Below are 26,153 nucleotides of genomic sequence, written 5' to 3'. Positions count from 1 at the left end.
GGTTACACGCGAATTCCAAGGTTCGAGAGCCCAGTGCCTCCCCTCCCTCGTCTGGAAGTAATATCCCCCCTTTTGGGAAAAAATAAGAGTGATCTGCGTCTCTTGGCCATGCTTCCCATTGTCAAAAGAAATATGCGTCGTCGGGTCTCGTCTGCATGTCATTTTCTGGGCGATCATTTCATCACGGCCCTGTCCATCGGGTCTCGATGTGACGACAAACCCCTGTGACCCCATTGACCCCCCCAGGAACCATCCCGAGATCATGGACATGGGCACATATGAATCCGAGAGTGAGGTTTGACCTCATGCTCGGCTCCTAGATCTGCACAGCTGAACATCTGGGAGTCTTGGAAATGTCTGCATTCGTTGAACTTTGGAAGCCATCTTGAACCCTGCTGACTGGATGTCGCGGCGGCTGGAACTAGGACTGCTGATCATATGCGATTCCGTCTGGTCTATTCTGAATTCTATCTTTACCCTTCTCTTGCGGGGCCGTTTCGCCGCACTCCTCCTCCTCCCGTGGGACCCCGGCCGTAGCTACACAGGCTATTATCTCACACTTTTTTTCTTGTTTACCGGCCCGTACTCACGGGCAAACCCTCGGCTCGCGCCTGATCTGATGATGTGTCTGGATTGGCGGGAGGGTCAAATTCCGCGCAAGCCACGGATGTCACTAGCCCATTTCTCCTCATTCCATCGACAAAGGCAGCGCTACGCAAACTCTCTGCCCACCCGTTGCTGCTACCAGGCTGGCCAGCACTAAGATCTGCAAATCTCCTCCCGTTGCGTCTGTGCGTGATGCGAGATGGCCCTCTCTTCTCTCTACTTGTTGCCAGCCGGGTGGGATGTGAAATGTGATGAGATGTGACTTGAAACTATCGCCCCCGGTGACATCTCTGGTGGCATAATTGTGGCATAGATGGTGTATGCCACCCCTCAACGTCGACGCAGAGACGATAGGTACGCCCTGGGTAACTATCTAAGTTAATCCGTCAATGGTTTTGTGTAGATCTTTTCTCATTTTTCCTCCTTTGCGAATATGTGGCGTGACATCACTTCGCTCCGTTCGTGAAGAAGAAAAAAACCGCCGTCAAGGCCCCAGTCATGCAGATGATGTCGGTGCCGCAGCCTTCATCACCTGCTCCAACCACCAAACGTGAATGCGGACATCGTCAGTGAGCTCAGGGTGGAAACTCGTGGCAAAGATATTGCGCTGCCTCACAGCGACAATATCACCGACCGAGTCGTCCGCAGTGCTCTGGCTGACGCCTTCAGCGGCCTTGTTCTTTCGCCCCGGAAGAACGGCAAGGACCTCGACAGCCGAGGAGGCCGGCTTGTCGCCCTTCTCGCCCGCCTCGGTGGAGAGGATCTCCTCAACGATTGGGGCGCGGATGAAGACGCCAGGGTAAGGGGATGACGCCGTTTTCGTGTTGCCGTCGCCCTGCGTCAGGAAGGGCAGGTCTAGGTCCGCGACGAAACTCTCAATTTGTCGACCAAAGTGGTTGCGGTGGACGCGAACGCCCAGGCCGCCGATGAGCTCTTGGCCGCCCTTCTTGGTGGCATTTGCCTCATCAGCGAGAAGGATGGCGCCGGCGCAGGTTCCCCAGACTGGCTTACGGTCGACTCTAAAAAGAAGAATAAGAATTAGACCTTGTCTCACGGGAAAACTCTCTCCAAGACCTCCAAGGTATTCGCAAAAAGTGAGTGAGTGCGTGAGTGAGGGAGAATACTAGTGAAAAAGCAACCGAATGAGGTGTGGAATTCACTCAATTTCACACATGACATCATGAAAGCAAACTCGGATCTTTGGTAGGTGAGAGTTGAGCGAGGTGGCTTACTTGACGAATTCCTTGAGGGGTTCCATCAACCCGGACTGCGCCGCGATAAACGAGATGGTTGTGCTCTCTCCGCCTGGAATGATGAGGGCATCGCAACTACGGAGCTCTGCCTCGGTGCGGACCTCGATGGCAGCGATCTCGGGTCTCGGGCTTGGCACCGAAGACTCGGCCGTAGCGAGGTAGACGGCGGCCTTCCGTACGAGCTGGACATGTTCATGGAAGCCGCCTTGAAGAGCCAGAACGCCGATAGTGAGAGAAGGCATTTTGAGGAGTGTGTTGTGAGATTCAACGTTGTAAGGCTTGTAGCATTCAGCAGGGTTCTTGAGGATGATGGGTAGTAATAGAGTCGCAAAGGGATCCGAATGTTGTGTTTGAGTCATTTACACAGACTCTGATTGAATGAAGTCGGACACCACGCCCCGGACCGGTGAAGAGCAGCGAAAGATTGTGGGCTATCCGCGCAAGATAATTAGGATAACGGGGATTTGGGGGTTGCTTCGTTGGCCTTGGCGACAACGGCCTCGTTCAAGACCCTTGCTAGCTAAAGTAAGGTACTTTATGTTGCCCGCACTGCAGTAATCGGCGGTTTAGTCAGAGAGGTTGGCTGGCAGCCATGTAACGGTGGGCTTAGCAGTAGTTCGCCGCCGACTCGCTCCGCTGTAGGTAGTCCACAGATTGTAGACCAGGTATGTCCCAACTGCTGTGGGCGCAAAGGGCGTAAAGGGCGCGGGACTGCTTGATGTCAAGACCAAAGATCCATGCAAATGGTGTTATACTACTTGGTAGTTGATGTCAAAGACTGGCGGAGCAACGGGACAGGGAAAGGCGTCCGTCAGATGGAGGCACGGATGATGGAACTGCAGCGGCGGCGGCGAGAGAAGATTCCATGCATACGGGGCTTATTCCAGCTTGACTCTGCAGCTCGGGCGGAACAAGATGGGGCGATCTGGGTGTTGTCCCGCGCGGAACAGAACTTGAAGGGAGCGGCATGGAGGGGGGCGCCGAGGGGCATCGCTCGGATCTACATCCGATGACAACCGCTCTGCTCTCCGCCCGCCCTTCAGTCTTTGGTAACTGTCGCCGCCGTTCGGAGCATATGGAAGATCGGTAGAAACTTATCACCAATTGTGGAGGAAGCATTTGGCTCAGCCGGGTTGCGAGTTACCAGGGTGAGATGCACATTGGTATTACGATTACATACGCTATATGCGCGCATTGTCAGAGTGACCCATGATCAAGAGAATATGTCGGGCCATGATCCATCCACAACACGAACACGTCCCACAACACGAATCCCTCAGCTTTCTCCTTATCTGGCAATACCAGGGGAAGCGTGTCAAGAGTCCAGACATCCAGAACTGTCTCCCGCCACCCGTTCAAACACCGGTGCGTGGGACTGGGCCGCCCTCCGCGCGCCCGCCATGGCCTACGACTTTGCCTTCGGGGGATACTTCGATGACACTGCCATTCCATTAAGGTTCTCCATGTACCGGGTCCCGGAGTAACCGTATCTTGCCTTTCCGAGATCGGGCCCTGACCCGTCGTCCCCCCCCTCCATGCTCGCTGCAGGCCATCCATCTCACAGAGTCGCAGTCTACTGTGCAGTAGGTACACCATAGTCATGACTATCTGCAGACTTGCTGGGTGGTAAGCTCGGCCCTAGGGGTCCCCTACGGCCAAGTGTCGCCGCCGACTCAGTCGCGGACCACGCGCTGCTTTGCTCGGCTCGCCTAGGCGGAGGGGTTTTTCTGTACCACCACCGTTCAGTCTTGTTCTCCAAGCAAATGGAAGCGATCCGCGGGAAAGACGGGATGACTCGGTACAGCAGAAGTGTAAAATTTTTCTCTCTCCTTCGTCCAATCTTGGGCCCCTCGCTGAACATGCCGTGTCATCATCGAAGTTGTTGTCTGCCGCCATATACATATTTGCCCCCCCTTCGTTCACATCTCATTCTCGAGACCCCTTTTCCCCGGATTTCATGACATACAACCAGACCCATCGTGAAGCGGAGCATCTTGAATCCTCGTTAACCATTTTGAGGCCTCCTTTCTCTCTGATTGATTGAAAAAAAAAGATACCCCTCACTTCCAGAGCCGTTCTATTCCCGTCTCTTTCACTCAGACCTTCTGTATCATCCCACCTCACAACCTCTTCGACTCAGTATTATCGCTTGTCTCATAGCGGTTCATCCTTCTCAAAGATACCCCCCGAAAAGTTACTACTCAAACTCATATCACAATGACCAACAACGACGCAACCAAGCCTAACGGCACCAACGGCGACGCCAAGAATACGTTCGCCGTCAAGGCCGGACTCGCCCAGATGCTCAAGGGAGGTGTCATCATGGACGTGACCGACGCCGCCCAGGCCCGCATCGCCGAGGAGGCCGGCGCCTGCGCCGTCATGGCCCTGGAGCGCGTCCCGGCAGACATCCGCAAGGACGGCGGCGTCGCCCGCATGTCCGACCCTGCCGTCATCAGGGAGATCCAGAATGCCGTCACCATCCCCGTCATGGCCAAGGCCCGCATCGGCCATTTTGTCGAGTGCCAGATTCTCGAGGCTCTCGGCGTCGACTACATTGACGAGAGCGAGGTCCTCACCCCGGCTGACAAGGTCTACCACGTCGAAAAGGCCGACTTCAAGGCCCCCTTCGTCTGCGGCTGCCGCAACCTCGGCGAGGCCCTGCGCAGAATCGCAGAGGGCGCCGCCATGATCCGCACAAAGGGCGAGGCCGGCACCGGCGACGTCGTCGAGGCCGTCACCCACGTCAAGCAGGTCACCAGAGACATTGCGCGCGCCAAGGGTGTTCTCGCGACCGAGGGCATCTTGGGCATCCGCGCCCTGGCGAGAGAGCTCGAGGTCGACCCTACGCTCCTCCAGCAGACGGCCGAGCTCGGCCGTCTCCCCGTCGTCAACTTTGCCGCCGGCGGTGTCGCCACCCCCGCGGACGCGGCGCTGATGATGCAGCTCGGCTGCGACGGTGTCTTTGTCGGCAGCGGTATCTTCAAGTCTGGCGACCCGGCCAAGCGCGCCAAGGCCATCGTGAGAGCGACGACGCATTACAAGGATGCCAAGGTCCTTGCCGAGTGCAGTGAGGGACTTGGTGAGGCCATGGTCGGCATCAACTGCGACAGCTTGAAGACTGAGGAGAAGCTGGCCACCCGTGGGTGGTAAGCAGAGGTGCTGAGATGCTCAGGAGCTTAGACTGCTAGGTGGCAGCGTGTGTGTGAGATTTGGGATGTTCATATGGGTTCATGACTCTGCGATATGAAAAGCAGTGATTTTCTTTTTCAACCAAGACATGGAGGCATTGTGGCCGCATCAGCTAGCGAAGCCGAGGGAGTCCTTCTTCTACGGAGCATTTGGAAAAATTTGGGTATAATAAAGTCTACCTCGTTTGAGGCTGAATCTTTGGTTATTCATTCTCTTTTGGTGATGTCTCAGAGTGCCTCGCTGTAATTCCATGAGCAAAGAGCACGCACCCATCCCTGGTGTCTACCACACCACCTTCATGACTCTGGTTTAAGGTTTCTGACACGTTCTATGCAAACGAGGAATTGTTCTAGAACTTTCAATTGTAAATAATCACACAACCTCAACCAAGTCTTCGCGACGAACAGCTCCGGCTTCATAGAAGCACCACATCCAGGTGGATCCCGAAGATAGCGGCGGACATAGCTCAGTTGGGAGAGCGTCAGACTGAAGTGGGTTCTGAACCCTAGAAACTTCAATCAATCAATCTGAAGGTCGTGTGTTCAATCCACACTGGCCGCAACTTCACATTTTGCTCAGGGCGCATTTACTTCATTTTGTGGTTATCTTATATTTTGTGACTTCTTGTTGAATTATTGTCCTTTTCTTCTGATGTATTCTTGAAAATGTGACCATAAATAAAGTAAGTAAGTAGTCTTCGTTGCGGAGTGAAATGTGGAGTTGGCTCATGAGAAAACGAAGTACATCGTGTTTCTTGCCTTTTGTAAATAAACGTCAGACTCTCGCCACTAACCTTACAGATAAACTTCCTTTCTTTGATACTGAGCGAGGCATTTATGGTGCTCGTGGTTTAAATTCAAATTGACCATGATTGCAGTTCTTCAAACGGGTATACACATTGCCTTCCTGCTTACACTTACTTAGGACCACCTAAGATCACTCATTCATCTTCGCCAATCCTTGATATATTCTTTGAGTCATCTTTTCGGTTGATCCCTTACGGCGCCTACCGGATTCCTCAGAATTATACTAATTTACCTCTCAGAATGAAGTCATATTGACCAAAATACCTCAAGCTTGTCCATCTTGACCAAAGATCGGCGATGTTACTTTAACGTCTTTCTGTAGAAGCTATCTAGACAACATCCACCGACGCAAAGTCTCTTCTCCAGTGTCGCCCATGACGTTTTTTCCAGGCCCTCGAGTTGGATCGTCACGAAGATGAAGCAAGCCAAAGAACGCCCAGCATCTTGGCACGTCAATTCTGCACGGGTTGGTTCTTCAGGAAACACTTTGTTGTAAGCATCAAATTGGACTGCCTGACTAAACCACATGAGTTGAATGTAGCCTGAAGCTTTTCGCCCACGCAGTGAAGCTTCGAAAGAAAGCACGTTTCGTCTTTGACAGCAACGAGGGGTAATACAAGCAGCTCACGAGATTCCATTCAGGAACCAGAAGCCTCAATCTTCCACACAGAGGTGTGTCCTCAGACAAGACTTCTCCATCGGACGATCCCAGCATACATCTCAGATCCGATCCAAGAAGTGGCAGCAAGTAGGCCAAGCGCTCTCCCCTGGCGGCGTTGCACCGTCTCTAACAAGTTCATGTAGTGAGAAAGGACGAAATAACGCCCTTCCCGTCAACATGGCTGTGGGACGCCCTGGCTAATAACTAATAACTGTCGACCAGGCCCAAGCCCTTCTCAAATCCATTTGGAATCTTGGAAGGGGGTGAAGTCCACCCATCTAGGGCTGAGAACAAAGACATTGAGAGAAAAGTGCTCAAGAATGGCCAGGAATGGATTTATGGCGTGGGGGTGAGCACACTTGTTTAGTTCCCGAAGGCTTAAAAATACCTAAAAGGCTTAACAATTCCTCGGGACCACCGATCTTCTTTGAAGCACAACAAGTCCGGTTTGAAGTCCGGCTGCCCGCTTGGGAAGCAAGTGGAATAGTAGATTCCTATTCTGTCCTGCCCTATTCAGCCTGTCTATCTGCTTGTTATTCTAGAGAGGAAATCGCAAGGCGCGTATTCTCTGGTGATAATGTCTCAGCCAACATCGAGATGCTCAAAATAGCGCGTCTATGCCTTGGAAATGTTGGAACTTTTGGTGTTTTTGAATCTTGATTACATTTGTGAACCAGGAGCGCCATGCGCCTTGTCCATGGTTCCAATTATGATGAGGATTCGCTACGCGGAGTGTTATGTTTACAGATATGTTACAGCGTCTTGTACAAGCAGCCTCGCCTCTCTCTCAGGCCTTGGCAGCAGTTATCCATCACCATTTTACTATACACCGGGAGTCCTAGTATCGCGCACTACCTCTGCGCTCCCTGAGGCTATGGCGGACCCTTCGCGCGTAACGCGCCACCCTAGATTTGACATCGAGATTGTAGCCTGGCATGGTGCCAACAGCCTGGGAGAACACCCCCAGCTTGCCGCCACGGAACGAGTCTAGGGCCAGTTCAATGGTATCGATGAGGCGCAGCGTCTGCATGTCGTAGAAGAGACCGGCGAACTGCATCTCGTCCAGCACGGCGAGCACAGCCTGTGTGTCACCGTGGCGGTACCAGAGGATAGAGGCCAGCTCGTTGTAGAATGGCGTAGAGACGCCGAGGACATACGAGGCCAGGCCGAGCTCCTTAACCCGCGGGAGGACGTTCAACGCTAGTGGGGAGGAGTGCGCAAAGGACTGGTCGAGCGTCTTGAGGCCCTGCAGGAGGTGCATGGAGTACAGCGGACCATGTGAGTCCATGCTGAGAGCGTCTGGCTGGGCCTTTTTGGATGGCTTCTTGTGCAACGAAGGCTTGGCCTTCTTTTCCGGATCCGGCTGGCGCTGCTTGTCTTCAGAGATACCCAGCCTTGCGACCATGGAGAAGACGTCGCGTTCTAAAACGTTCCAGACCTCAACGTCGGTGTTGCATTGGTCCAGAAGGGCCTGTAGACGAACAGCTTCTTGAGCGCGGGCGTCCCTCCGCGCAGCTTCGAGCTTGGCGGCTTCTTCCAGGTCTGATTCGAGCTCCTCTTCCGGCTTGAAGGAAATGCGCGACGAGGTCAGCTGGTCGCCTTGCACCTGGCGCATTCCAAGCGCGACCTCAGCCGCGCGACGCAGAGCAGGGGGGTATTTTCGCAGGATGGCATCGCGAGATCCGGACTCGGGTTCGGGTTCGACTTGCGAGGAGGAGGAGGCGGCGTCGTCTACAGCAGCCTGTGGCGGGACCTGGCCGCCGCGCTTCGCAATATCGTCAAAGATTGCACGGAAAACTTGTCTCTCGGTCGGAGTAATGGTGGACTTTCTCTCGCCGTCTGGGCCGCTGGGGATATCAGTTCGCTCTTGGGCAGGGCCGTCCCATTCGAAGGGGATGCTCTGTTCGCCGCGGCTTCGGGGGTGGGCGTGGAGCCGGCCTGCGGTTGTCGAGAGGGATCGAACGGAGACGGAGGCCCTTAGGATTGTCCTCGTTTGGTAGAGAAAGGGCGTCAATGTTGTAGCCATTGTGTGCGTGTGTTGTATGGTTGGAAGCGCAAGCTATGCACTTCACTTTGCGATGGTCAAAAGTTGCGTATCTGCCGACGCAACAAAATTTCCATCCAAAGATCCAACAGGGGAAGCTCGGGCCATGCAGGGACCGACAACCGACAGGGGCGTGACAGGGTGCTGTTGGCTGACGTAATAGACATTAAACCCCCTGCAACCGCCGGGAACCTCGACGCGTTGCGACGCGCTTTCAATTAGGCAGGTTCGCCTCCACCGCGCTCCTTCCGTCATGATTTACTCCTTCTGAATTGCCTCTTTTCTCTTTCCACTAATATTACCATTATTTCCAACTTTCTCTTGGCTTCACAACTCCCACATCTGGCTCAGGGTTGTGATTTCTTTAGGTCAGACACAAGTTCGGTATTGCAATCGCATTCCCCGAGTTGCAATTCTCACAGTACGTCGCAGACTTCTTCTTCATTACCACTTCAACCTGTTTAACATTGTGAACAGCCCTACCCTGAACGACCACGAACACCGCCTGATACGCCCTCGCATACCGAGTCTCCGAATCAATCACTTCATATCCGGGTCTGTTACCATCAGATCGCATACGTTTACATCTTCCTGTTCACACCCATCTCGGAAACCGCAACCATGGCCCGCACCAAGGTCAAAGCCGAGGAGGAGCAGGGGATGAGTGCATTCGAGAAGATGCGCCTCGCAAATATTGCGAAGAACAAGACCATGTTGGACGACTTGGCCAAGGCTTCGAATAAGATCATGCCTCCCAAGCCCAAACCAGCACCAAAGTCTCGGTCGACTCCAGTAAAGAAGGAGCCTGTCGCTCCCACTGGCCCGGTCCGTCGCAGTGCTCGCGTTGCAGGCTTCGATGCCGACAACGAGACCCTGAAGCGCAAGTACGAGGTCGAGATTGAAGAAAAGGCTGCCCAAGAAAAGGCCAAAAAGACGAGGATCGGTGGCAACCTTAGTCTGGGAGACATCGCCGTCGATGGCAAGAAGTTCAACAACGGAATCACCGGATTGAGCGCACTGGTCCCTCGGGGTGCCCAGCCCGGCGTCCCCACATTCACGGATGAAGACGTGGAGAACACGTCTGATAAGGACCTGAAGGAGTTGCGCAAGAAGATGGGCAAATTGGAGCTCTATGAGAAATGGAGCCCGCAAGGTACGTCAGGCATGGTGTGTTTATCTTTGGTTGTAGTTGCTCACGTATTCCCAGACATCAAGATCTGTCCCTTGCGCATCTACGCTGCCACTTTCCATCCTACAGAGGACAAACCCCTGGTATTCGCCGGTGATAAGGAAGGCGCTGTAGGTGTTTTCGACGCCTCTCAGGATGGCCCCCCGGAGAACGATGATGACGAAGACGCCTGGTTTGACCCCAAGATTGGTGCCTACAAAATCCACACCAGAACGATTACGACCATCATCGTTTCTCCGTTCGAGCAGCAAAAGGTCTACACGTCCTCATACGACTCTACCGTCCGAGTGCTAGATTTAGGAAAGGACGTTTGTTTGCCCGTCTGGGAGCCCGAGGACAAGAATGAAGATATCCCCCTGTCTGCCATTGATATTCCATTGACGGACAAGAACATCATTTACTTCTCTACCCTCAACGGCGCCGTTGGAAAGGTCGACATCCGCGACCCCAAGTCCACAGAGATGTGGCAGTTGTCCGACAACAAGATTGGAGGCTTCTCTTTGAACCCGCGCGAGCCACACCTTCTTACCACGGCGTCTCTCGACAGAACGGTCAAGATCTGGGATTTGCGGAAGGTCACCGGCAAGGGAGATATGAGACACCCTGCCATGCTCTACGAGCACAACTCCCGCCTATCAGTCTCTCACGCGTCATGGAGTCCCGGGGGACAAATCGCCACGTCTTCCTACGATGACACAATCAAGATCTATGACTGGGCTGACCATACCGACTGGGACAAGTCCACCGAGATGGAGCCGAAGCATATTGTAAAGCACAACAACCAGACTGGCCGTTGGGTGACCATCCTCAAGCCCCAGTGGCAAAAGCGCCCGAAGGACGGCATCCAGAAATTTGTGATTGGGAACATGAACCGTTTCGTCGACGTGTACGCCGCCAATGGCGAGCAACTTGCGCAGTTAGGTGGAGACGGCATCTCGGCTGTCCCCGCTGTCGCTCACTTCCATCCGACGATGGACTGGGTGGCCGGTGGTACGGCAAGTGGAAAGCTGTGCTTGTGGCAGTAAGCCTGGAGGTATAGATACGGGACCGCTGGAATTTCGTGTACATTGGGCGGCCTTCTTGGCGCCGGGGAGGAACAGGAGTTGGCATGTCATTTTGCGCGGCGTTAGGGGACAGGAGGTCATTACTGCTATGGCGGGTGCTTCAGGCCGCCAACAATATAACTATTTTCTGGAGGGTTCTGGAAGATGCAATACTTGAGCTTGTCTACGATCCAGTATATAGGCAGACGCCGTCAGCCCTATGCGGTTACGGTGGTCAGGGTAGTCCTGAACCCTGTTATGCGGCTTGGAAACCGTCTTCAAGATCTCGGCCAGGTGTTGTTTGGATAACGCTGGGGCATTTCGGAAAAAGAATTGGACAAAAGAGTTTTTGTTTACATTGCTTTGACTGGTGACCGCTTGCCGTTGAACAGACTGCCTGCCCGCCATAAAGGTGCATGCCCGCGGTACCCATTTGTGTCATGATGTGACAGCCCAGGAGTGAAAGCAACACACACCCGTATCTCATTATCTCTGAAGACACAAGGAAACAAAAGGCGAATTGTCGAAAATGATATGCAAAACAGCCCGGCTGGATGAAGTACTGGATGGGTGAAGCTGTCTTGGGTGGGACATGGCCACTGTTTCAAGCATTTGCTGCTTGCTACCTACGAAGGTGGTGGGCACTACGATCCTGTGAGGAGAGGAATCAGGAGGCCCACAGTATACCCAACAGAAATTATCCTTGGTCTTGATCAGTCTTCTACCATGGGCCTTAGTACTCAGGTTGGTCGTGCAGTTCTAACACGTGATCAGTCATGCTGCTGGGGATGTAGTTGGCAGAGGTCTGCTTCCATTTGCGGCCTTCATCATACTTCCTCTTATCAATGCACGGAAGTCTTGTTTCTGGTATTATGTAATTCAAGAAGGATCTCAGAGCCTGATTAAAGTTGGAATGATGACTTGTCCAGCCAGCCTTTGGCTTTCCACTGCGTGATTGTTTGCGAAACTTCGGCGTGGTGAGCAGGAGCCTGGGTCATCGCTAGTATCTGGTTTTCGATAATTGTCTGTAGTTTACAAATATGAAGATGAATTCTATTGTACTCGAGACGATTCTTGCCCATTAAAACATATCTCAGACGTAGATTTGCGTCGTATTGATTTTTCCCGTGTACTTCACGTAGGTTCTAATTTGTAGCTACATTGAGCGAATACCTTCGTGTCGGTTACCACCACGACAAAATCCTGCACAAGTATAAATAGTTGATTATGCGTTATCTATCTACAAATGAAGGCATATGAAACGGACCTCCTTGATGGAAAAGTTGTATTGTTGATCGTCTCCATGCTGCTCAGAACTCACCCGCGCCTTAAACCACCCGGTAAGCATCGTAGATGACCGTGGCTCCCAGCCGAGCACCACTACCAACCCACATGGCAGTGTTAACGATATCCTTGTACCTCTCATCTCCCGTCTCCATCTTGACATTCAACCGGAAGCTGTACTCGGAGGGCTTGACATCACTCGCCCTAGCCGGATCAAACAACCTCTCCATGACCTCCCTCGGTCCAGTCCGCCACCCCGTCGTCTTTACAGTAATGTAAGCCGGCGTCTCGTCATCCGTCTTGAGCAGGTACGACGTCTCGACGGCAGTGCTGAGGGTCTCGTTGACGACAATCTGGCTGTCCTGCCCGCCGGCGACAACAGTGCCGGTGCCCCACTTGGCCGAGAAGGCGCCCCCGGAAAAGGAAATCCAGTTCCGCTGACCGAACGGACCAACGCCGACGGGGATGAGCGGGTTGAGGTCAACGACGATGCGGAAGTCGAGGTCGAGGGTTGGAACGGGGAGGGGGAAGGCGGCGGATGTGCGGTTTTCTGGGAGATTACTCTCGTTGAAGGGGGGGCTTTGTTGCGACGAGGGACTGGCAGAAGTTAGTGATTGGAGCTTGTTGTTCATGCGAGCCTTGAGATTCTTCATCATGAGATAGAAAGAAAAAGGCAGTCACCTACGCCAAACAGGCTAAGAAGGTGAGCAAGGTGAGCAGTGCGTGAGGGGATCTGAGATACCTCATGCTGGGCTGGATCTCGAGGTAAACCGTTAAGATACGCTTTGGTGGTCCGTGGTATTCAAAGTAAGAGGAGGCCCGAGATTTACAGCGGGGATGAAAAGTTTGAGACGGAGGACAGACACTCAGTGCTCAGTGAAAATGTGGAATGATGTCAAGAAACGGATTGAGTTCTATATACTGCGCAACGTCGTCACTTCCCGTCTCCCCCTCTCGCGCGGGTGTTGATGCCCCGCCCCCGCAGTAGGATTCGGCGATGGTGACCGGCATTTCGGGTCCGGGTCTCGGCTTCAGTCAAGCTCTGCGATCGTGCACGTTGGTGTCGTGACTACTTCAAGACGGACTCCTGCTAGCCATTTCCATGGGTTACTCTTGCATGAGGATGGTGGAAGCTGTCAAGTCCAAGCACTGCGGTAAAAGAAAATTAAAAAATTGTTGTGTCTCGGCATTTGTGAGTGCGCCTTCAGTTTATTACTTACATCGCTTCAATTAGAATAAACGATGCTAGAAGAGTGGAAGCCACAAGCAAGGACGGGGAAGCAAAGAATTCATCACCCATGGTAGTGAAGCTTTCGTATGAGAATTATGTGACTTTTGAGTGGTCGGGTTTTAAGTGAGACATTGAAACCCACCTCAATTCGGCATTGTGCAAGAAAGGAAGACCTCAGCCCATGGGTTAAGGCCAAGAGACAATTATCAAGCAAGGAAAAGAGACGAAGGGAATAACAACTACATTATGACGGAGTAAATTGTCAAGGTGCTCGCTCGTACTGATGCGAATTATTTTGATAATTTTATCTTGCGCTCATTCAGAATCAACATAAATATGATGTTGTTGTCAAGGGAGAACACCTCAAGTGAGGGCTACAGGCCCATGGCGAATCTTTTATGAAAAGTCTTGTCAAACAATAAACATTGAAATTTGACGACATTGACTGGTTCCTGCTCCGTTTGGTTGTTTTTCTCAGTCAAAGCTTGAGCGGCTCTCAACAAAAGAGGGGACTTGATATGGGGGAGATCTGGGATGCCCCCGCGATGCGAATCTGAGTGCTTGGGCAGATGCTCATGCCAGAGAGTGTCGTTTGCGGTCACTCTGGGCTGATGTCATTTTAGGCTTGGTCCCCTCATTCTCACCTTGATTTTGGGTCTGTGTGTGAGTCTGAGCCTACTTGAGTGACGGCAGCTATGGACTGTGTTTGGCCTCAGAACAGTAGATATCAACGTGTTGTGAAGGCGAGTAATGAGTGGTCTCGATATTCATCCGCTGATGAAGACTATACACAGTACTGTGTGCCTCGGGTCTGGCGGGAGCGAGGTCAGGCTGGCGGCGCTGGACCGGAGTGGTCGGCTCACATGGCAATCCATGTCTTTTATCAAGATCTTGTGATGGGACCCGGATGGGGCACTTTGGCGTCATGGGAGTGACTTATCGATAAGAGAGCTTAATCTGAGGCCAATGAGAGGGGTGGGATATGTCCGGGATCCACAGGGGACTTGGTTGCAGTCACTCGTACCTAAGGTAGGTACCTTTGTACTTGTGGGCACCCACGGCGCCTTCCTTTCCTTTTCCTTTCTTCTGTTGCCTCTCATCTCTCATCCTGCTCATCTCACTCTCACATCTGTAAAGAGACCTGAGGAGCGAGAAGCGGTAATGAGATACAACATGTCCTACCTGCCCAGTCTATGACCAGTCATAGACGGCAACTGGGTAAGCAGAGGCAGAAACAGGCAGGGGCCACTCCTACATGGGCCATCACAAGCTTCATGCAATCAGACATTGGGGCGACCAAAGATGAACCCACTCCGTCCAAGACACCGGTCCAATGGGAAAGTAAACAGAGAGAAAACGAGAGGAATGACTGGACCCCTGAGAAAAGAACCCATGCATCCCAGGTCCACAAGGTACGGGTACATTGCGGATAGAGAGGAGGAAATGCGCGTACTTTTGGCGCAGCATCGCGTGCAGCTGCGCACAGAACTTGGGGGAGTCCAGCTGCTACTAAGGTGCTGCTAGTGCACTTCCGAAAGACAATGGAGCAAGTGAGACTGTGAGAGAATGAGTCTCTGACTCTCTCTCGAGACACTCTCATTCTACCTGAAGAGGCCTGGCTGCTCCCGGTTATCTCGACTGTCTACTTACCATATGAATACTTGAGGTAGCTTCAAGGGTGAATGCAACGGAACCGAACTGCCTAACAAATACCTTACTTAGTACATACTCAGTACTCCGTAGATGGCTGTGAATTGCCGCCTTTTCCCCCTTGCCATTTGATCCATCCGTCAATTGTATCCCAGTCCCCGTCTTTTCCGGGGTTCAGGCGCAGCAATAACCTTTGTTCAACTGTTGCATTTCCTATCTGATCAGCGAGGTGCCTACTCCCTAGGAAACAATCTGCAGGCCTCATTCTCATTGCTTTGCACTTTCTTCTCTATGTACGGAGTACTACCTACTACTAGCTGATAAGTACCCAGGGAGCAAAGTACCTTACCTTCTCTGCCTTACCTAACCCTTTTGACTCTGGTCTTTGTGCCACACTCCTCAACTTCTGTTGTCTCTCTCTTACACAGTACATTCTTCAAGGTTGTCGCCGTGTCTCTCTGGCTGCCTTTCCGTCTTCATCCCAAACCAACGGCCCAACCCACGGATACCCTTCTTACCTCACCTTGCTTACTTCGCTACCTTGCTCACCTTACCTGACCATTCACTCTGTACTTTATCGTCATAAGACTTTGGGCCCGGCCTGCCTCGTCTTTTAGTTCGTAACCCTCCCGCGACCTCGAACCTTATCGTCATCGCCCGAATGAACCCGCTGTAGCCAGACGACTCTTCCTCCACCCTCCCACCCTCCTTTCCGCAGTGCGTCGCTTCCGCTGCCGCAGCGTCGTCTACTTCGCTTTCGCCCTTCCCCGCCTCTCCACCATCCGTGCCGCCCGGACAAAGAGATTGTAAACATACCCAAAGCCCTACCTCGCCAAGGTAGCTTGCCACCTACTACTCGTTTGACTGTATCCGACCGACCGACCGACCGACCGACCGAAGAAATACCCTGATAGCGATGGCGTCGCCCGCTCAAGCTGGCGCTGCGAGCGTTAGCTTTGGCGAGGACGATGTCAAGAAGCGCGTCGGCAGGAAGTTGCAGAAGAAGCGGCACGAATCACAGACCCCGACCATGGAGTTACCAGAGAGGTTAAAGGAGGGCGACGATAGCAGAGAGGAGGATTTGGTACCGCAGCAGGGCCCGCCCATGTTTATGAACATGAACCAGTCCATCTTCGGTCTCATTGCTGCCGCCGGCTCACGGGTGGACTTCCACGACCGCTTCGAATCGAGCGACGAGGAGAGCGCCGACGAAGACGAACCCACACGCCGTCACGGTGCCGATAAGTTGGATGGTGGCGACGACAAGGCCCACGGCATCGGCCACCTCTTGCATCGCAAACAGCGCCGCCAGAACGACTCCGACTTGTCAAAGACGACCGTCCTCAAGAAGGATTCCTCTTCCAAGACCGAGAAACACCGGCGCAAGATCTCCGGTTCCAAGCTCCTCCGATCGCTACCGGCGCTCCCACGTCTGCCACGACACAAGTCCAAGAAGGAGCCCTCCAAGCTGGAGCCCACCTCCGAGGAAGCTAGCGACACCTCCGAGCCCTCTCCGTCACAACCCGCCGATGATACAAGAGAAGACGATGACCAAGACGGCCACCGCCTGGCCCCCGTTATGAGCAGGATGCTCGAGGCAAAGGCCGAAATGTCCGCAAGACCCAGCTTCGACGTTGACCGCCGGTCTAGCGACCAGCTGAACTACAGCGACTCGGCCGATTCAAACTCCACTGCCTTGGCTCGCCGTCTGCAGGATATCTTTGAGTTTGACCATCCCGAAGCTGTCATTGAGGGTATGTACATGAACAATGCTCCGTCGACCACAGGCGCAATTCGCTGATACCCAAGCAGAATACCCTTGTTGGTTGCTTCAGAGCGTATTACTCCAGGGCTACATGTACATCACGGCAAAGCACATTTGCTTCTATGCCTACCTACCCAAGAAGGCGGTGCGTATTCCACTTACCTACAACCCATCTTTCTACAGTTGATACTGACAGAAGAACAGCACGAGGTCGTCAAGTCGGGCTATCTGTCCAAGAGCGGCAAGCGCAACCCAAAGTACAATCGCTACTGGTTCCGCCTCAAGGGTGATGTTCTAGCATACTACAAGGACCCCTCCAACGTCTACTTCCCAAGCGGCCAGATCGACCTCCGCTACGGTATCTCGGCCAGCGTGAACAATAATAAGGATGGCCTCACATTTACCGTCGTTACTCACCACCGGACCTACCACTTCCGCGCCGATAGTGCTCCCAGTGCCAAGGAATGGGTCAAGAGCCTGCAGAGAGTCATCTTCCGTTCTCACAATGAGGGCGACAGTGTAAAAATCTCGCTGCCCATCGAGAACGTCATTGATATCGAGGACACCCAGATGCTCGAGTTTGCCGATACTTGCAAGATTCGTGTCATTGATAATGACGAGACCTACGCCATTGACGAATACTTTTTCTCCTTTTTCAGCTTTGGCAAGGATGCCATAAGTGTGCTCAAGATCCTTATCGAGGACGCATCGTCTAGCGCAAAGGATGCGGCCCTCCTCAAGGCAGCGCAAGCTCAGGAGGAGCAGGAGAGGCAGGAGAAGCAGCCGGTGCCAGCTTCAGCCCGCAGCTCCATGAGCGCAAGTAGACGCATCGCGCCACCGAAGCTCAGGACGACCAAGCTGCCCGATGCTGTCAAGGCGACGCTGTCACCGCTGTCTGCTCACAGCCCCTCGGCTCTCAGTCCACGCGCCAGCATGGATGCTGCGCGAGCTAGTTTCGATGCCTTTAGGGGGTTCCGCCGCCGTAGTTTGGACCTGTCGACCATCATTCGCGATTCCTCGCCCCGGCGCAGCTTCAGCGGCAACCGACGCTCCATGAGCAGGAACCGTCTCGACGACTCTCGTCACGGGACCCACAAGCAGGGCTCTACTGACTCTTATGTCCAGTCTTCTATGGAAGATCCGAGCTATTCAGGCATGGTGGCATCATCGAACGAGGATCCCTCGGCAAGCCAAATATTGCGCGGCAGCGACGTCTTCCAGAACCCCACGGTCCGACGCTCAGCTTCTGCCTCCCGGACAGAGCTCGAAAAGAACCAGCGCCGCGACAATAGGAGCCCACCTGCATTGGCCGCATACAGTGGCCAGCATGCTGCAACGACAGGTTCCATCAATGATGGCGACAAACCTCCCGTGACCCCTACGCTGCAAAGTATCACCAAGATGGGCGCATTCCCTCTGCAGCGTGTGGGCGCCTTTGCCCAGTATCTCAACAGCACTAGTGGTAAGTTGGGCTCTATGCTGGCAACGGAGTCAATGGGCTACGTCGAAAAGGTGTCGGGCATGTGGCGAGGCGGCCGGAAGCACTACGACGCTCCTCCTGAAATCAAGACGGACGATGAAGATCTATACGAGGATGCAGAGGGCAAGATCCAGACTTCCATGGATCGATTCCGCGCACATTTCGCGCTGCCCGAGACGGAGAAGCTTCAAGCGACCTACTTCGGCTACATCTTGCGTGTCTTGCCATTGTACGGCAAGATCTACATCAGCGACAAGTCCTTCTGCTTCCGCAGCTTGTTACCTGGAACGAGGACCAAGCTCATTCTCCCATTGAAGGATATTGAAAACGTGGACAAGGAGAAGGGCTTCCGGTTCGGCTACTCTGGCTTGGTGGTTGTCATTCGTGGCCACGAGGAGGTCTTTTTCGAGTTTGGCCAGGCCGAACTCCGAGACGATTGCGCTGTCACTCTGTTGCAAAGCCTGGAGACAACACGGTACCTGAAGGAGTCGGGAGACCTGGACCTGGACGAGAAGGAAGAGGAGGAGAACGCCATGGCCGAGCGCGACGCGTTGAAGGAGGCTCGCCAAGTCGAGGAGTTCCACGACCACGAACTTCGCTTGCCGAAGGAAGGCTCAGGCGTTAGCGATGCTCCGACTATATTGTTCGACGACCCCAAAGCCTCGTTCCTCAACTTTAAGCCTCCTCACTCGATGAAGATCACTTGCTTGACGATCGGCTCTAGAGGTGACGTTCAGCCGTACATTGCGCTGTGCAAGGGCTTGATTGCAGAAGGCCATAAGCCTCGGATCGCTACTCACGCCGAGTTCAAGGACTGGATCGAGGGCCACGGTATCGAATTCGCAAAGGTCGACGGTGATCCTGGTGAGCTCATGAGACTCTGCATCGAGAACGGCACGTTCACTTGGGCTTTCCTGCGCGAGGCCAACTCCATGTTCCGCGGATGGCTGGATGAGTTGCTGGTTTCAGCGTGGGAGGCTTGCCAGGGCTCTGATCTCCTCATTGAGAGCCCTAGTGCCATGGCGGGCATTCACATTGCAGAGAAGCTCTCGATTCCCTACTTCAGAGCCTTCACCATGCCGTGGACCCGGACCAGAGCCTACCCTCATGCATTCGTTATGCCCGAGTACAAGATGGGTGGTGCGTACAATTACATGACGTATGTTATGTTTGACAACATTTTCTGGAAGGCGACTGCTCATCAGGTCAATCGCTGGCGCAACAACACACTCAAGCTGCCCAACACCAGCCTCGAGAAGATGCAGCCCAATAAGGTTCCTTTCCTCTATAACTTCTCCGAGTACGTCGTCGCACCGCCTCTAGACTTTTCGGACTGGATTCGCGTCACCGGCTACTGGTTCTTGGAGGAGGGTACGGATTTCAAGCCGCCTCAGGAACTTGTCGACTTCATCGCCAAGGCTAGAGCGGACGAGAAGAAGCTCGTGTACGTCGGCTTCGGATCTATTATCGTGAATGACACGGCCAAGATGACCCAAGAGGTCATTGACGCCGTTCAAAAGGCCGATGTGCGCTGCATCTTGTCCAAGGGCTGGTCGGATCGTGTGGCCAAGCAGGGTGAGGCGGAGAGCGCAAAGGATGAGCCCGTTATCCCGCCCGAGATTTTCGTCATCAAGAGTGCGCCTCACGACTGGCTGTTTTCACAGATTGACGCAGCCGCCCACCATGGTGGATCCGGCACGACGGGTGCTAGCTTGAGGGCCGGTATTCCGACCATCATTCGACCCTTCTTTGGTGACCAATTCTTCTTTGGCGGCAGAGTCGAGGATATCGGTGTCGGTATCTGTCTGAAGAAATGGGGTGCAGTCTCTTTTGCTCGCGCGCTTTGGGAAGCTACGCATAACGACCGTATGATTGTCAAGGCTCGCGTGCTGGGAGAGCAGATTCGCAGCGTAAGTCATAACTCCCGGTCCAAGTGCTAAACTTCATGACCAACTAACACAACAACAGGAACGCGGCGTGGAAAACGCGATTCAGTGCCTGTACCGCGATATGGAGTACGCGACGAGCTTGATCAAGAGAAAGGCAGGCAAGCACGCGCATGCCGAAGAAGACGAAGACGAAGAGGCCGAGGAGAGCTGGACGTTTATAGGGAGCGACGAGCCCGATCCGGACATGACGACCAAGAAGCTCTCCGAGATGGGAGCACTCCCCGGACTTCCGGGGGACAAGCCTCTGGGAAACAGAGTAATGCGCGTGTCACCCTCGCCCTCGCAGCAACCGGTGGCCTAGGGGGTCAACCAGGAGTTACTCAACGAGGCGTTATGGGACAGTACTCTACACGACTCGACACCGAGGCCAGCATCTGAGGTGGATGCTATGTTATCAGAATGGGAATGCGCTGGGGGTTCTGGGACGTTACCTGATGGAAATGAATGAACATTGGCTGGCACGGCGTTTAACGGACTTTGCTAGAGGATTCTGGGGAAGAGTTGCTACTTTCCTGGTTCGGAGTCTGGGGTGGGAGATGGGGGATAGTCAACGATTGACTGACTGGTTTTACGGGGTTGTGGCGTGATCAGAACGGCACTGGGGACACGGGACACGGGACAACGCGGCACCCATACTCATGGATAGAGAGTACATTAATACTCGATTATGACTTTTCTTGGTAACGAAATAGTATTCTTGTCTGGAAATTACAGACGAACAAGAGCAATGTTTGCTGCAGACCTAATAGAAGCGTACAAGTAAGGCCCCAATGACTTTGATGTGTTGAGTTCTGTTTGATGCTCTTAGGTGGAGGTCTCATGCACAGAATCAGAGAGCAGGTAAAGTCTGGGGGAAGCTCTCTCCGCTCTACACTACCTTGATCGACCTGCATCACGATTGACATGGATCATCACACTATTGGAGCATCTCCCCATACCTTGGGTAGGCAGAGAAGGGTGGCAGCATCAAGGCAATGCCGGCAGAGAGAAGAGCTGAAAGCAGCTGCTGGATCAGGGCCGGACGAGAGGGATTTGTCGACAAGCTGGAAGAAATCAGGAGACAAAATAGATCTAGAATGGGAGGTAGGCAGGTTAAGGTTAGGTGGTGGGAGGCTGCGTTTGCTGCTCATGTGAGGTGCCGAGTTCACGCCACTTTGGAGAGGGAGTCACTGATGCAGGTGGTCCCGTCACTGGTGTTTGCTGACTACTGCATTTTGCCCCTCAGGTCTCTCTGCCTTGGGTAGGTACTCAGTGGAGCTTATTTTCAGGGCGCGTGATAGAGAACGGGAATAGCTGAGGTCATGTTGAAAGTCTTCGAGAAGGGTAGATTCAATGAGTTTTGTGAACTCTTCTCATCAGGTTCACTTATTAGAGCTTTCTTGCTCGGTATTCACGTGAGTCATTGTTGGTTGTGCTTGTTTGAAGAGGCTTCCTACTGTAACTCAATGATGAAGAGCAGAAAGTTATGACTGGCTGGCAGAGGTGGGATGATGGATCTGGGTGCTCACAGCTGGGATAAGAGAGAGGCCTCATGCACTGCACACTGCACAGGGTGTAAGGCACAGTAAACAGAGTGACAGACTGTGAGTGAGAGGGGAGTGAGGTGAGGGTGAGTGAGAGACGAGTTGGGGAATGAACAAGGGGGTGGGTGATTCGTGAAGCTCTCATGCAGGGGTCACCAGGGGGCCACCAGTTGGAGCCGACTGGCGCCATGAGCGGGAAGAGGAGAAGGAGGAAGAGGAGCATTGCATTGCTGCATCGCTGCATCACGGAGGAGTAGGCTGGGGTGCTACAGCAGGTACAAATAGACCATCGCATCCCACTCTTTCAGAAGGGGGTGGCCCGGCTGATAGTGGTCGACGGATACCAAAAAGGCTGCCTTTTCCCCCTTCCGCCAGCGACTATACCTTGTACCTCGACAGGTTAGGCCTTGTACCTTTTTCTCTCCTGGATCCATATTGCTCAGCATCGTATCACTCCAGGGCCATCACACACCACAGCTCTGTCAGTCTGTCAGATACCTACCTACCTTACAACAAGCAAGCTGCCACAGAGAGAGTGCATAAATCAACTGTATTCGACTTCGATATCATCTCCAACACAGACGTAAAAGTCAGATCAACTTGCATCTGCTGCTGTACCTCAACGTTCCATCACCAAACACTCAAGCCTTGGCAAAGTAGCGGACTGCCGAAGACCCCGAGGTACTTGATCCCGCCAGAACAGGTACACACCAAGACCATCAGCACCAACACCAACACTACCAACGCACACCGTTCAGTGTTTCCGCTGCCAGTCCTCGGTAAACTTTGCTCCACTCAACGGAACCTCCCCGCCGCCTAAAAGCTACTTTCGGAAAAGCATTCCTGCAAAAGGCCGACCGACCGGCCCCACCTCACTCCACAGTTACCCAAGTGGTCAGTGCTCACCGACAGCCGACCCCACTCCGTCTCACGGCTCACCTTGCCTTCACCTTGCCCTGCTTGCGGTGTACGTCACGGTTCGGTCCAGACCTACCCGCCTCCACTCGAAATCCCCGAGCTCCAAAACCTCCACACCCCCCGAACCCCAAGCGAGTAAGAGCATCAGCAGCACAGCTCGACTTCCCGTTGCGACTCGCATCGAGACCAGCTCTGACTTCATCCCACCACGGGCACTTTACGGATATCACGCGTCAAGCCAAACGGACATCTCGCGCGACGACATCCAGCATTCCGTCCAATTGCATCACGTCACCAAAAACTCAATTGCGCCTACGACTCGAGGAATACTCGACTAAGGCAAAGGCAGTCAAGACCCAAGGCTAAGAAGAATACGGACGTCCCACGCGTCTTCTTCCCTCTCTTGCCATCCTCCACCATCAACCAACCACGGCGACGGCTTTACATACCTGAGCTACCTTACCTTACTTACCCATCTCACACCTATCTGTCCACCTCATCCCATCGCAACGCTCCAGAGCTTCCCCATCTGTTGCGTATTCGTCAAACACTCCCCTCATCAGCTTCGGGGCAATGGGATTGGCCACTACACCGGCACCTTCTCCGATTGTTACTGGGGGAGTCTCATTAGGTTCGTCGCACCTCCTCCCTCCATTTCCGAGACGTCGTTGAAGGCTCTCTTCGCTGCCGCCTACCGCGCCTCGTGTCACGTCTCCTTTCGAAAAACCCTTATTTGCATCTTTCAGTTCTTCATCCACTTGCGCGCACGCGCGTGTTTCAAAGCTCACCTTGCTAACCTCGGCCCTTTCCTACCGCGACAGACTTTTAGATCAAACCCTCCCAGTAGCCTGCCGTCATCATGGGCAAGCTACTTTCACTCGGCGCGAGACTGCGCTACCCGATTACCATTACAAAACTCCTCAAGCGCCCCGGCGACGCCGTCCAAAAACAGGAGAGCGTGCTCGAGTACTCTTTCAAATGGATGCGCGAAGTCGGCGACCCCATCGCTGGCAACACCTGGCAAGAGGAGGAAACAACCGTCGTAGGCTGGGATAGTCCGGCCGAAGGCACACTCAAAGAATGGCGTCTCAAGGAGGGCATGACATTCACCCGTGACGCCCCGTGTATGATGGTCGAGGAGGCCTGCTCCCACGAGATCCAGTTCCAAGGCTTGTGCGCCATCTGCGGAAAGGACATGACCGAGGTGAACTGGGCCACCGCCGAACGCGATACTCAGCGCGCCACTATCAACATGACACACGATCAGACCGGCCTCATGGTCAGCGGCGACCTGGCTGCGCGTGCCGAGTCCGATACCCAGAAGCGTCTGCTACGACAACGGAAGCTGAGCCTAGTTGTCGATCTCGACCAGACCATTATCCACGCCTGTATCGAACCTACGGTTGGCGAATGGATGGAGGACCCGTCAAATCCTAATTATAATGCTGTCAAGGATGTCAAGAAATTTCAGCTCAATGATGAAGGCCCGCGAGGAATGGTCACATCCGGCTGCTGGTACTACATCAAGATGCGGCCCGGTCTCGCCGAGTTCCTTGAGAAGGTTGCCGAGCTTTACGAGCTACACGTCTACACAATGGGAACACGCGCATATGCTCTCAACATTGCCAAGATCGTCGATCCTCAGCAGAAGCTTTTTGGCAACCGCGTCATCAGCCGTGACGAGAACGGCAGCATGATCTCAAAGAGTCTCCAGCGGTTATTCCCGGTGAACACAAACATGGTGGTCATTATCGACGACAGAGCAGATGTGTGGCCGAGTAATCGCCCCAACTTGATCAAGGTTGTGCCGTACGATTTCTTCAAGGGTATCGGTGACATCAACTCGAGTTTCCTCCCCAAGAGACAGGACATCCTGCCCGCACCGCCGGAACCCGAAGCGAAGCCAACGCCAGCCGCCACGACAAGCGCTGCACAGACGAGCGGGGCGTCAGCAGCCGACCAACCAAATGGCAAGGTGTCTGCCATTGACGAGCTGGTAAAGATGAGCAGCGGCGACGACAAGGTCCTGCAGGAAGTACAAAGCGGAGAGCAAGAGAGACTGTTGGAACAGCAAATCAAGGAAAGGCCGCTGCTACACATGCAAGAGGCACTTGATAAAGAAGACGAACAAAACGAAAAGGTGACACAGGAGACCGAAAATGGCGCACACATCATGACAGTACAACATCGGTCGCAAGTCCTCCGCGACGACGACGCTGAGCTGCATTACCTACAGCAACACCTTGCCCAATTACACCACAAATTCTACACCGAATACGACGAGAAGCGCGCTGCTGCACCTACTCAGTCTGCCCCGCGGAAGAAAACGGGCGACGACGGCATCGACCTTGATGCCGTTCCAGACGTTGGCGAAGTCCTCGATACGATGAAGGCCGCGACCCTTGAAGGCACCACGATTGTCCTGTCTGGCCTCGTTCCCCTGGGCGTCGACGTCCTGCAATCCGAGATTGGCGTCCAAGCCATGAGCTTCGGCGCTCAAATTTCGACCAGGGTATCCAAGCAGGTCACCCATCTCGTTATTTCGACGTCTCGCCCGCGGACGCAGAAGGTCAGACAGGCAGCCAAGATCCCGAGTATCAAGATTGTCAGCCAAAATTGGCTGTCTGATTGCCTCAGTCAATGGCAGCGTGTCGACGAAGCGCCCTACCTGGTCGAGGTCCATCCAGCAGACCGCCGTCAGCTAGCCATGTCCGAGTCGACCGACGCGGACACAATTTCGGACGCCGATGGCGATGATGCACGGCCGCACTTGACAATTATTGACGAAACGGGCGAGCAACGCGTACTCGAGGAAGATGATGATGCCTCGGACGAAGACGAAGGCGATCAGGACGGCGATGAAGAGAACATGATGCTCGAGTTTGAGGACGGTCAAGTCAGCCCGATAGACGGCTTGAAGTCGTTTGACTGGGAAGGTGTCGATGACGAGATGAAGGAGTTCCTCGGAAGCGACGACGACAGCTCGGATGCCGATACGGAAAGCCGTAGTGGCGATACCGATGCTGGCGAGGACCTGCCCTCATCCCAAGAGTCTGCGAATGCGGCCAGTGGCGGTACCAAGAGGAAAGCCATGGACGATGACACGGCTTCCGACGAAGGTGGAAGTGCACTGTCCAAGAAGCAACGCATTGCCAAGAGCCGCGGTGCTTCCAAGTTGAGCTCAGTACGGACTCCCAACGTCGAGGACAATAACGAGTCGAGCAGCCTGCCTACTCCTCAAGTTACTGGCGATGAGGAGGACGTTGCGCTCATACCGGACAACGTCGCGGCGAATGGAGTTGACGACTTTGACGAGGACGATCTCGAGGCAGACCTTGAGGCCGAGCTCGCTGCCGCTGGAGAGGACTAGTGATCCCTACCGCCGTACAGTGAGGGGCATGATGCATATAAGGAGGAGCTAAGAAAGGGGAAGGCCGCGAAAGTGAGCAAGACCACCAGGAAGAACGTGAGAAAGAAAAAGTTGGTTGGCTATGGTTCATTCGGTTTATACCCCAGCCTTTCCGTTGGCGAAGCATGGCATGGAGTTGAGATGTGCAAA

At 53.8% G+C, this 26,153-nt stretch overlaps 9 protein-coding genes across 9 annotated transcripts; 6 read left to right on the top strand and 3 right to left on the bottom strand.

Moving 5' to 3' along the window:
* Positions 1-1,102: 1,102 nt before the first annotated feature.
* On the bottom strand, positions 1,103-2,218 carry CPAR01_06807 (SNO glutamine amidotransferase; the record flags this gene model as incomplete). Its single annotated transcript, XM_060491078.1, has 2 exons — positions 1,103-1,625; positions 1,839-2,218. The coding sequence occupies 2 exons, from the start codon at positions 2,216-2,218 to the stop codon at positions 1,103-1,105; spliced, it is 903 nt and encodes a 300-aa protein (XP_060349952.1).
* An 850-nt stretch (positions 2,219-3,068) lies between these two features.
* CPAR01_06806 (uncharacterized protein) lies at positions 3,069-3,314 on the top strand (the record flags this gene model as incomplete). Its single annotated transcript, XM_060491077.1, has 1 exon — positions 3,069-3,314. The coding sequence occupies one exon, from the start codon at positions 3,069-3,071 to the stop codon at positions 3,312-3,314; it is 246 nt and encodes an 81-aa protein (XP_060349951.1).
* A 762-nt stretch (positions 3,315-4,076) lies between these two features.
* CPAR01_06805 (pyridoxine biosynthesis protein) lies at positions 4,077-5,012 on the top strand (the record flags this gene model as incomplete). Its single annotated transcript, XM_060491076.1, has 1 exon — positions 4,077-5,012. One exon carries the CDS (start codon positions 4,077-4,079, stop codon positions 5,010-5,012), a length of 936 nt encoding a protein of 311 aa, XP_060349950.1.
* Positions 5,013-7,356: 2,344 nt separating this feature from the next.
* Positions 7,357-8,544, bottom strand: CPAR01_06804 (uncharacterized protein; the record flags this gene model as incomplete). Its single annotated transcript, XM_060491075.1, has 1 exon — positions 7,357-8,544. One exon carries the CDS (start codon positions 8,542-8,544, stop codon positions 7,357-7,359), a length of 1,188 nt encoding a protein of 395 aa, XP_060349949.1.
* A 639-nt stretch (positions 8,545-9,183) lies between these two features.
* Positions 9,184-10,776, top strand: CPAR01_06803 (WD domain-containing protein; the record flags this gene model as incomplete). The annotated part of the gene is made up of 2 exons (XM_060491074.1): positions 9,184-9,715; positions 9,770-10,776. 2 exons carry the CDS (start codon positions 9,184-9,186, stop codon positions 10,774-10,776), a joined length of 1,539 nt encoding a protein of 512 aa, XP_060349948.1.
* A 1,346-nt stretch (positions 10,777-12,122) lies between these two features.
* Positions 12,123-12,731, bottom strand: CPAR01_06802 (uncharacterized protein; the record flags this gene model as incomplete). The annotated part of the gene is made up of 1 exon (XM_060491073.1): positions 12,123-12,731. One exon carries the CDS (start codon positions 12,729-12,731, stop codon positions 12,123-12,125), a length of 609 nt encoding a protein of 202 aa, XP_060349947.1.
* A 3,144-nt stretch (positions 12,732-15,875) lies between these two features.
* Positions 15,876-20,454, top strand: CPAR01_06801 (glycosyltransferase family 28 domain-containing protein; the record flags this gene model as incomplete). The annotated part of the gene is made up of 4 exons (XM_060491072.1): positions 15,876-16,713; positions 16,772-16,869; positions 16,929-20,114; positions 20,173-20,454. The coding sequence occupies 4 exons, from the start codon at positions 15,876-15,878 to the stop codon at positions 20,452-20,454; spliced, it is 4,404 nt and encodes a 1,467-aa protein (XP_060349946.1).
* A 2,148-nt stretch (positions 20,455-22,602) lies between these two features.
* On the top strand, positions 22,603-22,932 carry CPAR01_06800 (uncharacterized protein; the record flags this gene model as incomplete). The annotated part of the gene is made up of 1 exon (XM_060491071.1): positions 22,603-22,932. A coding segment is annotated over one exon (330 nt), but the record flags the coding sequence as incomplete, so codon positions are not given.
* A 521-nt stretch (positions 22,933-23,453) lies between these two features.
* Positions 23,454-25,964, top strand: CPAR01_06799 (FCP1-like phosphatase; the record flags this gene model as incomplete). The annotated part of the gene is made up of 1 exon (XM_060491070.1): positions 23,454-25,964. One exon carries the CDS (start codon positions 23,454-23,456, stop codon positions 25,962-25,964), a length of 2,511 nt encoding a protein of 836 aa, XP_060349944.1.
* Positions 25,965-26,153: the final 189 nt, after the last annotated feature.

This window comes from Colletotrichum paranaense (assembly GCF_030867605.1).
Source record: "Colletotrichum paranaense strain IMI 384185 chromosome Unknown Scaffold_5.1, whole genome shotgun sequence".
NCBI classification, from domain to species: Eukaryota; Fungi; Ascomycota; class Sordariomycetes; order Glomerellales; family Glomerellaceae; genus Colletotrichum; species Colletotrichum paranaense.
Note: the sequence above shows the minus strand (reverse complement) of the source record. Positions and strands in the feature narration are given on the sequence as shown.